Source organism: Hylobates moloch, unplaced genomic scaffold, assembly GCF_009828535.3.
Source record: "Hylobates moloch isolate HMO894 unplaced genomic scaffold, HMol_V3 SCAFFOLD_14, whole genome shotgun sequence".
NCBI classification, from domain to species: Eukaryota; Metazoa; Chordata; class Mammalia; order Primates; family Hylobatidae; genus Hylobates; species Hylobates moloch.
In genome coordinates, this window is record NW_026652289.1 from 50,116,916 (window position 1) to 50,134,114 (window position 17,199).

At 49.2% G+C, this 17,199-nt stretch overlaps 1 protein-coding gene across 7 annotated transcripts in view; it reads left to right on the forward strand.

The window, feature by feature from the left end:
* CHRNB4 (cholinergic receptor nicotinic beta 4 subunit) overlaps positions 1-17,199 on the forward strand; it is a 31,750-nt gene that overhangs the window by 5,951 nt on the left and 8,600 nt on the right. For 2 of the 7 annotated variants that reach the window (XM_032176058.2, XM_032176059.2), the window contains exons 1-2: positions 8,585-8,716; positions 14,172-14,320. The exons of 1 other annotated variant lie outside the window; for it this stretch is intronic. In XM_032176058.2, the coding sequence (XP_032031949.1) occupies positions 8,662-8,716; positions 14,172-14,320 (204 nt within the window). In that variant the 5' untranslated portion in view covers positions 8,585-8,661. Of the gene's footprint in view, positions 1-8,584; positions 8,717-9,336; positions 9,466-14,171; positions 14,321-17,199 lie in introns of those variants that run through there. 4 more of the 7 variants (XM_058427794.1, XM_058427791.1, XM_058427792.1 and 1 more) reach the window with 4 other exon arrangements.

Genomic DNA, 17,199 nt, shown 5'->3' on the forward strand with positions numbered 1-17,199 from the left:
GTTAGATATTTTAGGCTTTGCAGGCAACATATGGTCTCCGTTGCAGTCTTTGCTTTGCATTGTTTTATTTTGATTTGTTTTTTATAGTGTTTAATGTTACAAAAACCATTCTCCTTAGCTCCAGATCTGGCAGATGGGCGGTAGTTTGCTGGCCCCGGCTCCAGATCATATTGTATTATGTGGGTATCCCACAGTTCATTCCTCCATGTTCTCGTTGATGGACATCTAAGTGGTTTCCAATTTTCACTATACAAGGGTGACTATGAACATTATCATATAAATGAGTGTCTCTGGGGTGCACACTGAGAAATGGAAGGGCTAGGCATTGGACGGAAGCATCTTTGACTTTACAATACATTATCAATTTCTCTCCAAACTGGCAGCCCCAGTTTACATCCCCAGCAGCAGTTGGCGAGTGCTCCTGCTGTTCCACATCCTTACTAGCACTTGCTGTTATAGGGCTTTCAAAATAATATGAACTGCCAGGAGCGGTGGCTCACGCTTGTAATCCCAGCACTTTGGGAAGCCAAGGCAGGAGGACTGCTTGAGCCCACGAGTTTGAGACCAGCCTGGGCAACATAGTGGGACCTGGTCTCTACAAAAAAAATCCCAAAAATTAGCCAGGTGTGGTGGCATGGTTGTGGTCTCAGCTACTTGGGAGGCTGAGGTGGGAGGATCACTTGAGCCTAGGAGGTTGATGCTGCAGTGAGCAGTGATTGTGCCACTGTATTCCAACCTGGGCAACAGAGTGAGACCCTGTCTCAAAATAACAGTAAGATATCCTCTTTTTTTTGTTGTTTTTGTTTTTGAGACGGAGTCTCACTCTGTCACCCAGGCTGAAGTGCAGTGGCGCCGATCTCGGCTCACTGCAACTTCCGCCTCCCAAGTTCAAGCAATTCTGTGCCTCCACCTCCTGAGTAGCTGGGATTACAGGCATCTGCCACCACACCCGGCTAATTTTTGTGTTTTTAGTAGATACAGGGTTTCACCATGTTGGCCAGGCTGGTCTCGAACTCTTGACCTTGTGATCCATCAGCCTTGGCCTCCCAAAGTGCTGGGATTACAGGCATGAGCCACCGTGCCCAGCCAACAATAAGAATATATTCTTATGCAGCAAAAGGAACAGATTCACCCCCATGCCTTTTCTTTTCTTTTTCTTTTTTCTTTTTTTTTTTGAGACGAGTCTTGCTCTGTTGCCCAGGCTGGAGTGCAGTGGTGTGATCTCGGCTCACTGCAAGCTCCGTCTCTCAGGTTCACACCATTCTCCTGCTTCAGCCTCCCGAGTAGCTGGGACTACAGGTGCCTGCCACCACGCCCGGCTAATTTTTTGTATTTTTAGTAGAGACAGGGTTTCACTGCGTTAGCCAGGGTGGTCTCGATCTCCTGACCTCGTGATCCGCCCGCCTAGGCCTTCCAAAGTGCTGGGATTACAGGCATGAGCCACCACACCTGGCCCCACCACCCCCACGCCCTTTTATAAAGCACTAATCTCATCCATGAGGGCTCGCCCTTATGACTTAATCACTTCTTAAAGGCCCTGCCTCTTCATACTATCATCTTGGCAATTAATTTGAATTTTGGGAGACACATTCAGACCATAGCAATACTGTTCATGAAAGGCCTTATGTATATTTTGCTAGATATATTCTAAGGTTTTTGTTGCCATCGTGAATAGAATCTCTCTTTGTTTTTTGTTTGTTTGTTTGTTTGTTTGTTTGTTTGTTTTGAGACGGAGTCTCTCTCTCACTCTGTTGCCCAGGCTGGAGTGCAGTGGTGTGATCTCGGCTCAGTGCAAGCTCCACCTCCTGGATTCATGCCATTCTCCTGCTTCAGCCTCCCAAGTAGCTGGGACTACAGGTGCCTGCCACCACGCCTGGCTAATTTTTTTTTTTTTTTGTATTTTTAGTAGAGACGGGGTTTCATCATGTTAGCCAGGATGGTCTTGATCTCCTGACCTCGTGATCCGCCCGCCTTGGCCTCCCAAAGTGCTGAGATTACAGGTGTGAGCCACCGCACCCGGCCAAATCTCTTTCTAATACATTTTCTAACCTGTTGTTACGGATGTGTAGGAATGCTAGTATCTCATTATCATTTCTGTGTCCATTCGCCTCACTCCTATCCATGGTAAACCTCTTCCTATGTTTGCAGGTCATTCAAGTTTTCTTTTCTATGAATTACATGTTCATATTGTTTGCCCACTTTTCTTTTGGTTGGTTGACTTTTTAAAATATTAATGTTTTTATATATATATATAATGTTTATAATTCCTTAAATATTCTAGATACGTATCCTTTGATTATATGAATTGCAAATATCTTCTAATCTACGGTTTCTCTTTAAACTTCGTTTGTGGTATGTTTGGTTGAATAGAAGTTTAAATACTATAGTGAAGTCAAATCTATTACCATTTTTCTTTTGAGCCTATGCTTTTAGTATTTTTTTTCTCCTGAGACAGTCCCACTTTGTGGCCCAGGCAGGAGTGCAGTGGCTCAATCACAACTCACTGCAGCCTCAGACTCCTGGGCTCCAGTGATCCTCCCGCCTCAGCCTCCTAAGTAGCCAGGACTACAGGCACACACCAGCACACCCAGCTAATTTTTTATATAGAGAGAGGAGATGGGGTCTTGTTATGTCGCCCAGTCTGGGCTGGAACTCCTGGGCTCAAGCAGTCCTCCTGCTTCAGCCTCCCAAAATGCTGGTATTACAGGTATGAACCACCACACCCAGCCACTTTTAGTATTTTGTTTAGGAAATTACTTTCTACTTGTTATGGATTGAATATTTGTGTCCCTTCTAAATTTATATGTTGAATTCCTGGCCTCCAATATAATGGAGTTAAGAGGTGAGGACTTTGGAAAGTAATTAGGTCAGGAGGGTGGAGCTCTCATGATGGGATCAGCACCTTCATAAGAAGAGATGCAGGAGAGTTGCCTCCTGTCTTTCTTGTTCTCTGCCATGTGAGGATACAAGAAGATGGCCCTCTGTGAACCAGGAGGCGGGCCCTCACCAAGAGCCGACCATGCTGGCACCCTGATCTTGGACATGTAGCCTCCAGAACTGGGAGAAATCAATGTTTGTTGTTTAAGCCACGCAGTCTATGGCATTTTGTTAGAGCAGCCCACACTAAGACACTACCCCACTCATAATGATACCCCATAATGATATCCTCCTATATTTGCTTCTAAATGCTTTCAAAGTTTTGCTTTTCACACGAGATCTTTAATGAACCTGGATTTTATTTTTGGTATGGTGTGAACTAGGGATCTAGTTGTATTTACTTTCCACATGGATAATCAATTGTGCCAACATCATTTTTAGAATACTCCATCCTTTCCCCAATGATCTACAAGGCAACGTCTGTCTTATTTCAAGTTTCCATGTGTCATGGATCTTTTGCTGGGCTCCTGTTCTCTTCCAGTGGTCAATTTGTACATCCCCCTCGACAATATTTAACTGTCCTGATTCCTATGACATTATTGTATGTACACAAATCTTAAACCTTCCATCACCCACTGACCTCTATGTCATTCTTTTTTTTTTTTTTTTTTTTTTTTGAAACAGTCTGGCTCTGTCGCCCAGGCTGGAGTGCAGTGGCACGCTCTTGGCTCACTGCAATCTCTGCCTCCCAGGTTCAGGTGATTCTCCTGCCTCAACCTCCCAGGTAGCTGGGACTACAGGTGTGCGCCACCAAACCCAGCTAATTTTTTTGTATTTTTAGTAGAGAAAGGATTTCACCATGTTGGCCAGGATGGTCTCAATCTCTTGACCTTGTTATCCGCCCGCCCTGGCCTCTCAAAGTGCTGGGATTACAAGCGTGAGCCACCGCGCCTGGCCTATGTCTCATGCCTATGACTCAGGCCTATGTCATTCTTATTCTTTAAAAATGTATTCATTTGGGTTCTGCTTGAAGGAGAGCCTGAGTCAAGGATTTGGGTGCAAGCATTTTTTTTTTTTTTTGGAAGATGATTCCAGGAAGCAAGGTAAGAGGGTGAGAAGTGAGATAGGAAAGGGAAGAAAGTCAATAGATGATACATTAATGAGCAGGTTGCCACAAAAGGTAACTGGGGCTCAATCTCACTGGGCCCTTCAGTTATTCCAGCTGAGGGGTGGTGAAGCTGTGGTATTTATCCACCAACTCCCTTTCTTCATGGCTGTTTTAAAATGCACTCAAGATTTTCATTAGATATGGCAAGACACACAGATATGGAAATGACTGTCCTGAAAGAGTTTTTTATACTCAGAGGTCCCTAGAAACAAGAGACATGGCATGCCAGGCAGGGATACATGGGGAGGCACCAGGGTTGGTCAATAAGTAAAGGGAACTAGGGGGAAACATGGGCAAGAGCTTTATTTGTGTCATCCAGGAGAAGGGCAAGGCAAGCCAGGGTAAGCAGGCACAGGATTAGCTATTAATAGTTTAAATAATTTCACTTGGCTCTGGAGCATAGGGCTGTTCCTGGTTGTCTGGTTCATGGCCCTGGGATGATGAGGGCAGATGGACAATGGCCCAGTATAACAGTCTGATGAAGGAGGTGTTTGGGGGTATGGGCTTTGGATTGGCTGGTTTGCATATGGAAAGGTGCATTTGCAGGTGAGTCCCTTACTGTCTCGGGGAATTGGCTAGCCCTGGGAGGAACAGTCTCTCCAGGATCAGCAAGGCCTCAGCTGTCAAAACATCAGGAAATTCAGGAAATGAAAAGGCATGATGAATACACTAAGGGTGCTCTTAAAAGCATCAGCTCCCTGGCATGTGTGTGGTTGGCAATGCCAAGGGGTATGGCGAGGGCACCAGCAGTGTCTGCACACTGTTCTTGGCCCCTCAATTACTACATGAATTTTAGAATCAGCCTGTCAAGTTCTACAAAAAAATCTATTGGTATTTGGGAATTGCTTGAATTTATAGATTAATTTGGTGAGAAGTAATATGTTTTATAGCATTGAGTCCTCCCATTCATAATATATATGGTCTGTATTTCAATTTAGTCAGTTCTTCCTAAGTAATTTTTGTATTTGTCTTAGGCCTTTTGTAGTGCTATAACAAAATACCGGAGACTGGGTAATTTACAAACAACAGAAGTTTATTTTCTCAGTTCTGGAGGTTGGGAAGTCCAAGATCAAGGCACCAGCAGGTACAGTGTCAGTGAGGGCCTGGTCTCTGCTTCCAAGACGATGCCTTGAATGCTGGCTCCTCTGGAGGGGACAAATGCTATGTTCTCATGCAGCAGAAGGAACAGATAAACCCCCCACACAAGCCCTTTTAATAAGACACTAATCTCATCTATGAGGACTTGCCATTATGACTTAATCACTCCTTAAAGGCCCTACCTCTTAATATTATCATCTTGGCAATTAAGTTTTAACAAATCTGTTTTGGGAGACAGATTCAGACCATAGCAATACTCTTCATGAAAGGCCTTACGTATATTTTGCTAGATATATTCTAAGGTCTAAGGTTTTTGTTACTATTGTGAATAGAATCTTTTTCTTTTTTTTTTTTTTTTTTTTTTTTTGAGACGGAGTCTCGCTCTGTCTCCTGGGATGGAGTGCAGTGGTGCAATCTTGGCTCACTGCAAGCTCCACCTCCTGGGTTCACACCATTCTCCTGCCTCAGCCTCCCAAGTAGCTGGAACTACAGGCGCCCGCTACCATGCCCGGCTAATTTTTTTATTTTTAGTAGAGACGGGGTTTCACCGTGTTAGCCAGGATGGTCTCGATCTTCTGACCTTATGATCTGCTCACCTCAGCCTCCCAAAAGTCTGGGATTACAGCCTCCCAAAGGTCTGGGATTACAGCCTCCCAAAGGTCTGGGATTACAGCCTCCCAAAGGTCTGGGATTACAGCCTCCCAAAGGTCTGGGATTACAGCCTCCCAAAGGTCTGGGTGAGCCACCACGCCCAGCCTAGAATCTCTTTTTCTATTACATTTTCTAATTTGTTATTACTGATGTATAGGAATGCTAATAGGTTTTTTTAAGATGATCTTGAATTCAACAACCTTGCTAACTCTCTTACTAGTCTTAATAATTTATCTGTATATTCTTTTGGATTTTCTGCATAGACAATCATACCTGCCTGCAAATACAGGTAGTTTTTTCTTTCCAATTTTAAAATTTTATTTCCTTCATTTCTATTATAGGTTGAATCACATACATTTCTGATGTTGGGCATCTCATAATCTTAGAAAATGGCAATTTCATATGTATTAACCTAACACATTGCCTAGGACCTCCAGTGCCATGTTCAGTAGAAACAGTGATAGAAGGCACCCTTGTCTATGTCCTAACTTTGATGGAAATTGCTTCTAAAGTTTTCCCATTAAGTATGATAATTGCTACACATTAAGAGAGATAGGGCCAGGCATGGTGTTGCATGCCTGTAATCCCAGCACTTTGGAAGGCTGAGATGGGAAGATCACTTGGGCCTGAGAGGTGGAGGTTGCAGTGAGCCAAGATCCCACCACTCTACTCAGGCCCGGGCAACGGTGAAACCCTGTCTCAAAAAAAAAAAAAAAAAAAAAAAGCTAGCTTGCTAATAGTGAATTATCTGATGTTGACTCTGCCCTTGCATTATTGTAATAAAACCTAATTCATCATGATGCATTGTTTATGTGTGTGTACATTGCTGTATTCAACTTGGTATTATTTAAAATTTTGGAATCCATGTTCATAAAAGTTAATAGCTAACATTTATTTGGTTTTCTAGGTTCTGGGTATTGTTACTTTCCATGAATTATTTCATTTTATCCTAAAAGGCTTATTGTGAACGTTATTTTCCCCCTTTATATATGAGGAAGTTAAGGCACAGTGAAGGCAAATCATTTTCCCTAAGGTCACAGAGAAGATTAGTGGCACCAGAATACAAATCCGGATGCCTGGCTCCAGAAGCAATGCACTGGCCACTGCTCTGTGCTGTCTCTCTGTGACAAAGACCCATAATTCAGATTGTTCTATAATGTGCTTTCCTTGTACATCCTTGTTCTAGTTTTGTACCAAGATTATATTATTCTCAATAGATAATTAGACAGCTCTTTTTATTTAAAGAAAATACATGTCAAACCTCTATAAAAACCTATTTCATCCTATCCCCTTTGCTAGCCTAACTTTTACAGTTCTGCAGTGGCCTCCAGGTTTTATGTCCTTTCCAGGCTCCTGTCCTGGGTATATTGGGGATGTACACATCCTATAAAGCCAGAGATACAGACCACGGATCAGCAGCAGGCCTCCCGCTCCCATCATCCTTTCAAGTACGGGCATACACCCAAGCTCCCAGCTTCTAACCAAGTCTTTTGGTCCCCACTTATCCCAAAGGACCTGCCACTGCCCTTGGTTTCCAAAGCCCAACAGGCTCCAGGCTCTTCAGCCTCCAACCACTTTGCATTTCTTTTCTGGTTTTGGTTCATGGAGATGATTATCTTATTTTCCAGCCTTGCCATGTCTTTTTTATTTATATATCTCACCTATTACTGCTGCAGTTTGGAGAAGAGAGGATGCCCTCAATCCTAACTTCTCCAAAGCATCCCAAAGGGGAAGTCCGCTCCACTTCCACAGTGTTGTTGTTTTTAAAGGCCATATGTCAACATGTCAGATTATAGCAAAATGACGTGGGGGGAGCAATATGAAAGCAAGACTGAGTCCTGGAGATAAGGTGGCAAAGCTGCCTTTTTACAGGCCGTCACTCCCTTGGACTCCGCCCTTCCTGCCTTGTTCCTCCAGTTGTCAGATTTGCCTGTTAGGGCCCACACAGGGGAGCAGGTATGAGGACTGGACTGAGAGGGAGTTGGAGAAGCTGCCAGAGGCCCTTCTGGATCCAGAATTGAGGCAGCAGTTCCCGAGGTGGGGGCTGACCCCCCACCCGCAAGGGGACGGTACTGATTCTAAAAACGCGTCAAGGACACCCTGGCTAGTAGAGGGATGTGCTTGAATCACCTGAGCGGCCTCTGTTCAGCCCAGATTGGAAGGCCCATGGGGGAGGACGACACCAGCCCACTCCAGCCCCATCCCCTCCCTTTTAACTCTGCTCCTTACCCAGCCCCCAGGCTGGGTGAGGGGCCCTGAGCTATTCACCCTCCCAGATTCCACTCACTTTTCCTAAGTGCCCTCCCTGCAAAGTCTGCAGAGAGCAGCGCTCCCTCGCGTCAGCTCACCCCGCAGTGTCGTTTCTTTGAGCAAACCCCATGCGAATGAACTTGAGATGATTCATTTGCCTAAAAGCGTCTTCGAGGTGAGGGAAGGCAAAGCCCAAGGACGTCCCCGCTCAAGCACATGCTCTTTCCCCAACAGTAGAGGGATCCTGCGCTAGCGTCCGCCGCCCTCGAGGGCTCAGTCTCCCCAGCTGTACCAAGGGTGCCCGCACTGTCCTGCTTGCCTTCCTTGGGGGAAGGTTGCAAGGCCTAAGGAGATAGGGAAGCCAGGCGGCAGTTGGGGTCCAGACCACCCAGGGGCGTCGGGGCGGAGCAGCGGACCCAGTACATCCCCCGAGTGGGCGGGGCTCCCAGCTGCTGCCCACGCGGGGCTCGGCGGGGCTCTCCGCGGGGTCCTAGTGAGCGCCGCCCCGCCAGCAAACCTCCGGGGCCAGGACCGGCGCTCACTTGACCGCGCGGCTCACGGGTGCCCTGTGACCCCACAGCGGAGCTCGCGGCGGCTGCCACCTGGCCCCGCCGGCCATGAGGCGCGCGCCTTCCCTGGTCCTTTTCTTCCTGCTCGCCCTTTGCGGGCGCGGTGAGTTCTTTTCGGGGAAGGAGGGAGAGGCGCCTGGGTTGGGCTGAACGGAGCTGGACTGGCCACAGGTGGGAGGGAAGGGAGGGTGCCCTGCTCCCGGGGGAGTGGCCCAAGATTGTCCCGGCAAAATGGGGGCGTGGGCAGGGCTGAGCCCACTCGCCGAGGCAGCGGGGGCGGGCCTGCGTGGGTGGGTCTGCCAGGTTTGGAGTGGGGGCCGCCTCTTCTCAGAGCCGCTGCGAGGGCCAGGGCCGCCCTCCAGGGCGAGTGTCTGTGGGCTGGGCAGCGGGCTGGATGACACCGGCTTTGCAGGTACCGCGGGTCATCCCCAGCAGTCTGGGAGGCTGGGAGTATACCGACTCCCGCTCCCAACAGGACTGAGGCTCCTTCCTTGCCTAAGAGGCGACTTTCTTGAAGCGTGGGTGCAGAGGAGCCGGCCACCTGGGCGGTGTAGGCACTTGGGAGCGAATCTGCTGCTCAGCCTTAGAGAGAAGTCCTCTCCAACACAGCTGTGGTGGAGATGGGGAAACTGGGCCGAGAGGGAAGGGAGCTTGCCCAAATCACCAGCCTTGGAATGTTTTGTGCTTTGGGGGTGGATCTCCCAGGAAACACATTTTATGGCACCACTGCCTCTGGTCACCCACCCGAGGTGTGCTAGGCCTGGACAGCCAGCTTGACTGAGGACCAGGCTGGTGAAGTTGAGCCTGCCACTCAGGAAGAAGACCCAGCCCTTCTCCAGGTAGAATGCAAATGTGAGGACTGCCTTCTCAGGGCCTCAGTTTCCCCACCTGAATTCCAAGGGCCCTTCTAGCTCCTACACTCACCCAGGCTTTTCCTCCAAGCCCCAGTCAGCCTGGAGGACCAGGGCTACCTCTTCCTTGGATAGAGACCCACCATAGGGGAGGCAGGAGGTAGGAGTCAGGGAATATATAAGGAGCTAATAATCTGAGAGGAAGCCATAGCTGGAATTCTAAACTGTGAGTGTGTGTCCAGTTTGGGAAAGCATATCCAATCTAAAAATTTATATTGATAAAATGGAAAGATATACCCATCATTTTGGAATACAAACTACAGAAGTAGTTTGTACTACTCCTATAAAGAGGTGGAGCTCCCATCAAAGATGGTGTCTGCAGGCAGTGAGTGTATCGTGGCTCTTCTACTAGCTGGGTGACCCTGTGCCATTTCTTTCACCATCCTGGACCTCAGTTTCCCCATCTGTTCTATGGAGAGAATATGCCCTGCCTACATATTTGGAGACTTGGATGTGTGTGGGGGCCAGTGGCAGTGTTTCTTAGGTGTGGTCCTGGGGCAGCCTGTATCACCCTGTACAGATTTCTGGGTGCCACCCTAGGTTCACAGGATCAGAATCTCTGGGAATAAAGCCTAGGAATCCAGGTGATTAATACACATGATTGAAGAAGCACTAATAGTATGTAATAAGCTCTTTATAAAAGATAAATTCTCTACTTAAAAAAAATCATAGGCCAGGCGTGGTGGCTCACACCTGTAATCCCAGCACTTTGGGAGGCCAAGGCGGGCGGATCACGAGGTCAGGAGATCGAGACTATCCTGGCTGACGTGGTGAAACCCCGTCTCTACTAAAAATACAAAAAATTAGCCGGGCGTGGTAGCAGGCGCCTGTAGTCCCAGCTACTCGGGAGGCTGAGGCAGGAGAATGGCGTGAACCCGGGAGGTGGAGGTTGCAGCAGTGAGCTGAGATCACGCCACTGCACTCCAGCCTGGGCAACAGATCGAGACTCGGTCTCAGAAAAAAAAAAAAAAAAAAAAACATAGTTGCCTTTTAATATGAATATCATGTTCCCTTCCTCAGTTAAGGACATATACCCCAGTTGAAAAATCACTCTGCCTTTTCAGATGCAGAATCTAATTTTTCCAATAAGATTCTGTTAACTGTTACTTTCTGTAGTTTGTATTCCAAAACAATAGGTATATCTTTCCATTTTTTCAGTACAAATTTTTAGATGGGATATACCTTTCCAAACTGGACACACACTCACACAGTTTAGAATTCCAGCTACGGCTTCCTCTCAGATTATTAGCCCCTTTCTGGCAGGGAACAATTTTTCCCAAGAAGGCCTGGAAGACAAAACCCTGGGCAGAGGCTGGTGGGGCCCACTCCTCATCAGAATCATTGAATCATGACTGACCCCTAGTGGCGGCTTCTCTGTTTAACTGTCAGCCCATGGGCTGGGATGTGACCCCCAACCGTGCTGCAGAAGCTTCCACCCATTCTGGGCCACCCCTTGAAAGGGTGAAAGGCGTGTTCCTTGTCTTTTGAGCCCAGCAGGGCCTCACAGGCATTCAGTAGATTGGAAAGTCTAAGCATGTGCTGGGCTGGGCTCCCCCACCCCTTTTGTGGGGGGCAAGTGGGGTGCATTCCAGTCCCCAGTATCCCTGCTGTTTATTCCCACCCTTCACTGCACCCCCGCCCCCCGGCCATACACTCACAAGTACAAACACAGGTGCAGTCATGGGCACACACTGCCCGGGACAGCACCATTTCCAGGCTCTGCGGGGCAGTCTCCTTACAGGGAAGCTAATGAGGCACTGAAGAAGGCTCAGGGGTCAGGGAAGACGTCTGTCGGAAAGAGGCTCCTATACCTGGTTCCTCCTCTGACTTGCTGGGGACACTTGAGAAGGTTTCTTCCCTCTTTGGTCTCAGTTTCCCCAGCTGAGAAATAGGGGGTTGGGCTAAAATGGTCTAAGGTTATGGGAACCTCTAACTCGAGCCCCACAGCTGGTGGTCAAGATGGGGGAGTCCCTCCGGGTCAGCTGAATGCCTGAGAGGCAGGACAGGCCCAAAGGTGAGCAACCTGAGCACATCAGGTGGGCTCGGAGCTGGAGCATGAGCCCCACAGCCTGCAGAGCAGCCCTGGGCTTGGGAGCCCGGTCGGACCAGCCTGGTGGGACTTGGGATCCAGCCTCCCCTAGTATTGCAGGGCTGGGGGATGGGAGCTGCAGATTCTGACCCCAGAGCTGCCTCAGACATGCCAGATGGGCTTGGGCAAGACACACCCCTCTCTATGAAATAAGTCAGTCCAAACAAACATGCTAAAGAAGGGCTGTGGGAGGGACCCAGCTCTAGCCTGGGGCTACAGACTGGCTTCCAGGGTACTCAAGCAGCTGGCCTCTGGGAAAGGGGTCCTGGGTATAAGAGGCAGGGCTCAGAATCTAGGCCAAGCATCCATAGGACCCCCCTCTGGAGAGCCCAGGGCAGCCTGGGGGAGGGGCAGCAGGCAGCAGGTGCACTAGGAGCATCTTTCACAAGGCACTAAATATTGCATCTGCTCCAGATAGGCAGTGAGTTGGAAAGTGGATGAAGTAGGCAGGGTGGCGGCTGCTCCCCACAACCAGGAGTCCAGCCCAGCACCCACCCCTGAGTCCACCTCAGGCCTGCCTAATTGGGTTGGTCTGTGCTCTGGGCCCTCTGGCCCTACCCACAGAGGAAGGGGTTTGGTGCAACTAGGTGAACTGCCCCTTGCAGGAAGATGTAATCAACTCCTGAGCCTGGCAAGCTAGGCAGCCCCTCACCAGCATCCCCACCCCCACCTCTCCAGCCCCCCATATTCCCTGATCCTCTCACCTGCTTCCCTGCCCCAGCACTATTTCCTCTGCTCACTCTCATCTCTTTTCCTGCTCCCAGGCTTGCCTCCTCAGATGTCCTTGATTCTCCTCTGAGTCTCCCTTTTTCCAGGCTGCCCCCTCTATGCTTTACACATTCTCCCTGAAGACACTAGAGTACATAAGCCCGAGTCCCTGAACCTCACCTTTACTCCCAGACATGTGAGGGAGATGACATAAAGACCCAAACGCCACTTGGCAAGAGATCGGGGGTATGCAGAGGGGCAGATCTGAGGCTATGGAGGCTCAGGGGGGCTCCCTGCAGGAGATGGTATTTAGGCTGGGTCTTGAATATGGCTCTGAGCTAAGACCTCTCCTCGAAGCTCCAGACAAGGAGCCAGCTGCCAGTTGGACCCTCCATTTGTTATCTCAGAGGGACCTTACACTCTGTAGGTCTAAGTCTGAACCCGGAAAATCCCCCCCATCTCAGTTCTGTTTCTTCCTAGGGAAAGCACCACCTCATACCCATTTCTGCACCCAAACTCACATGTGAGTAATGGGGCTGCTCCCCTGCACTGTAAGTGCTCTGGTGGCAGGAACCATTTCTGGCTTTTGCTTGCTGTTATCCTCAAAAGGTAGTACAGTCCCTGGCACAAGACAGACCCTCAGATAATTCATAACTGGTGGGCTGGGGGCAATCCTGGCAGAAGAAAGAGTGTGCTCAAAGAAATGAGACAAGCTGGGTGTGGTGGTGCACACCTGTAGTCCCAGCTACTAAGGAGGCTGAGGTGGGAGGATCCTTTGAATCCAGGAGGAATCGCTTGAAACCAGCCTGAGCAACATAGCAAGACCCTGTCTCTAAAAAAAAAAAAAAAAAAGGAAGTTAGACAGTGAAGGTCACAGGGGGAAAGGCAAACAGTAGGCTATGGCCAGAAGAGAGAGTATCCGAGTATCTGGGGTAGAGGTAGAGAGGTGGGAGAAAATCAGATTGAGAAAGATAAGCCAGTGTCAGTGGGGAGAGGGCCTCGAATGCCAAGCCAAAACATTTGATTTTTAAGTCCACCTACAGCTCTGAGAGTTGTGGGTAGGGAAGGGCCCTAGACAAGTTTGCTGTAGAAAGACCACTCTGGCACTGTATGGTACATGGATAGCAGGGAGAGACTGGGGGTGGAGAGACCAGAAGGAGGGCAGGGGTGGGGAGGTGGGGACATGGCTGTAGCAGTAGAGATAAGGAGAACAGACTGAGGGGCTTGGAAGGTAAAAGATAGGACTAGGGCCGGGCATGGCGGCTCACACCTGTAATCCCAGCACTTTGAGAGGCCAATGTGGGCAGATCACCTTAGGCCGGGAGTTCCAGAGCAGCCTGGCCAACATGGTGAAACCCCGTCTACTACAATACAAAAATTAGCTAGGTGTGGTGGCGCAGGCCTGTAATCCCAGCTACTCTGGAGGCTGAGACAGGAGAATTGCTTGAACTCAGGCGGTGGAGGTTGCAGTGAGCCGAGATCACACCACTGCACTCCAGCCTGGGTGACAGAGTAAGACTGTCTCAAAAAAAAAGACAGGACTAAGTGGCCACTTGGATGAACCAAGGGAGAGGTCAAGAAGAGATACCCAGTTTTTGTACCAGCTATGTAGAGTGGGATGCCATTCATTGCTAGAGGGAAGAGGAGGAGGAAGAGGTATGGCATGGGAGCTGAGCTCTGTGTTGAGTGTATTTAATTTGAAGTCCTCAAGGAGAGACAGGCCTGCCAGCACCTTCACTGCTTCAGCCAGCCCTAAGGGCACCTGTGCTCCCTCAGCTCTCCCTGCTGCCACAGGCTGCAGTGGGGATCAGATGCACAAGGGCCCAGCAGGTCTGACTGTGTTTTCCCAGGGAACTGCCGTGTGGCCAATGCGGAGGAAAAGCTGATGGACGACCTTCTGAACAAAACCCGTTACAATAACCTGATCCGCCCAGCCACCAGCTCCTCACAGCTCATCTCCATCAAGCTGCAGCTCTCCCTGGCCCAGCTTATCAGCGTGGTAGGTGCAGAGCGCAGCTGTGGCTCAGGCTTAGGCGGACAGGCCGCTCATGCCCAAGCCCCAGGCGATCATTGGTCAAAGGAATGAAACTACTATAGTTGACTTAGACTTACCAGTACATGTCAGGGAGGCTGCAGAAGGGTCCATGAAGTTCATAGGTGTCCAATATTTAGTGAAGTCATGGTTTTGTTATAACAAAGAAGAAATGAGGGTAGGAGCGGGATGACCATTGGGTAGGCAGCCAATGGGCCTGCCATAGACTGCTCAGCTGAGTCTCCAGCATGACCATAAACTTCTCCTCCTTGTCTTTACAGCCTCACCCTATTCTCTCCCCTAGACTGCTCAGATAACCTTACATGCTTCTTACTTGTTGGGAGAAGTAAAAACCAGACTGGGGGAACTGATAGGTACAGAGGCCCAGGTGTAGGGGCAGGACCAGAGGCAGTGCAGCACCTATTGAGCCAGCCCGGTGAAGGATGGACAGTGGGTGTGGCTGCTGCAGGCATGGAAAGGAGGAGTGGATGGCAGCATTCACAGGTACCGTTGTCAGGTTGTCTGTATGTGGATGTGGGGCAGAGGCAGGGGTGCCGAGGGAGGAGGTGCCTGGGAATTTCTCTTCTCTTTGCTGCCTCTGAGTTGGAGATGTCAGAGGGAACCATGGCCTATTGTAAACCTTCCCATGTCCCCGTCCACAGGGTTAGAACTCCGTCCCTGGAAGCAGCTCTGGGGGAACATTCACAAGGGGAGAGTGCAGGGCGCTGTGTCCAGCCAGGGGAAAGAGACCACCAAGGGGGCTGACCCTCCTCTGGCCAGGTGGCTGCCTTCTGAAATGCCAGACTCTCTCTCTAGCACGGTTGGCCCCCACACACCCAGCCTGTCAAACCTACAGCCCTCAGGAAGGCTTTGGCCAAATTAATGACTGGCTCCATCTCCTGGGAGGACGCACAGCTCCAGGATGGGGAGGGCTATAGAGCTGTGTACTCTCTGCCCCTCTCCCTCCATAGTCGGACCAGAAGGAAGGAGGGCTTTCAGCCAGGCTCGCTCAGGCTGATGTCTGAGTGTTACTGTCCAGCCCAGGGCTTCTTGCTTAATGAGTTGAACCCAGCTGTGCGGTGCAGCTGCCACCCTAGTGAGGGTGAACAAGCAGGAGGCTCTGCCGCACTTCCAGACTCAGGCTGCCTGGTCAGATCTGCTCTGCGGGCCCTATAGGGTGATAGAGGCTACCAGAAGGAGGAGGGGATGCAGCCACCAGCCCCCACCCATGCAAGTTATATTTCTGAAAGCTTGTGTATACAGTAAATACTAGATTGTGGGTTGCCAGGGTTTGTTTATTTATTTGAGGAGGGAGGGTTATAGGTACAACCAGTTTAAAGATGGAAATTTTTAAAGAGCAGGTAGGGATTTAGGGCTGGGTAAGGAAAGCAGGCTTGTCAAAGCAGCTGTTTTGTAATTGACTCCAGAGTCTGGTGAGCCAGGCACTCCCTCGCCAGCATCCCCACCCCCACCTCTCCAGCCCCCCTTATTCCCTGACCCTTCCACCTGCTCCCCTGCCCCAGTACTGTTTCCTCTGCTCACTCTCATCTCTTTTCCTGCTCCTGGGCTTGCCTGTTTCGATGTTCTTGACTATCCTCTGAGTCTCCCTCTTTCCAAGCCATCTCCCCTGTACTTGACACATTCTTCTGGAAGACACCAGAGTACACAAGCTCAAGTCCCTGAACCTCATCTTTACTCCCAGACATGTGAGGGAAATGGCATAAAGACCCAAACGCCACTTGGCAAGAGATCGGGGGTATGCAGGGGGGCAGATCTGAGGCTGTGGAAGCTCAGGGGGCAAGTTTAAACCCAAATATATCAGGAACTACATTAAATGTAAATGGCCTAAATATTCTAATCAAAATGAGACAATTGCCATGCACTCTTCTTTTCCCTCCTCCCTCCCCACCAACAGCCTGGAATGTGGAATTTATGGTTGGAGCTCCAACAGTTATTTTGGTCCATTCTTATGAGGGCCACACTCTAGGTATGGTGGAGAAGAAAGTTGGAAAGAATCTTGGTACCTATCAGAACTTTGTAGAGCAGAACTGCCATATATGTCTAAAGTGTTAACATGAGAGGGACATGAATTTCTACTTTATTTAAGCCTGTGTTACTCCGGATCACTGTTACTGGCAGCCAAACCTTATCTTACTGATAATCTTATCTAGTTGTAGGTTCCTTGAGGAAATGACTCCTAAAGTGAGATCAGTATGATGAAGGAGAGGCAGCAAAAATAGTACAGACTGAGAATACAAGACTTATCCAAAGTACTAAAGAAGGCCAGGGGGCTGGAGGACAGAACAGAGGGACATAGGGAGGTGAAGTGAGGCTGGGAAACCTGGCAAGGCCCTGTAGGCCCTGCGAAGGAGCAAGATTTTTATTCTGTAAGTGAAGGTAGCCAAGGAAGTAATCTAAACAGGGATAAAATTGAGGGAGGAAATGACAGGAACTTTGCAAGGTTTATTTTGGCTGCATACGAAGAAGAGGTGTGTGTGTGTGTGTGTGTGTGTGTGTGTGTGGTGGCGGTGGTGGTGGTGTACAGAATGAACAGAGACCAGTTAGGAGGGTCTTACATGGTCCAGGTGAGACATGGATGATGGTGGCCTGGATTATTATGGTAGGATTCAGGTATATTCAAAAAATATTTATGGAGTATCCAACATGTTACATACTCTTCTATCTGCCTTATTTTCTCACAGCCATTAGATTCTAGTGTGAGGTGGCAGACAATACACAGATAGATGGTGTTTAGGGGTGAGAAATGCTGTAAAAAAAAATGAGACTGGGTGAGGTGGCTTACACCTGTAATGCCAGTACTTTGGGAGGCTGAGATGCATGGATCA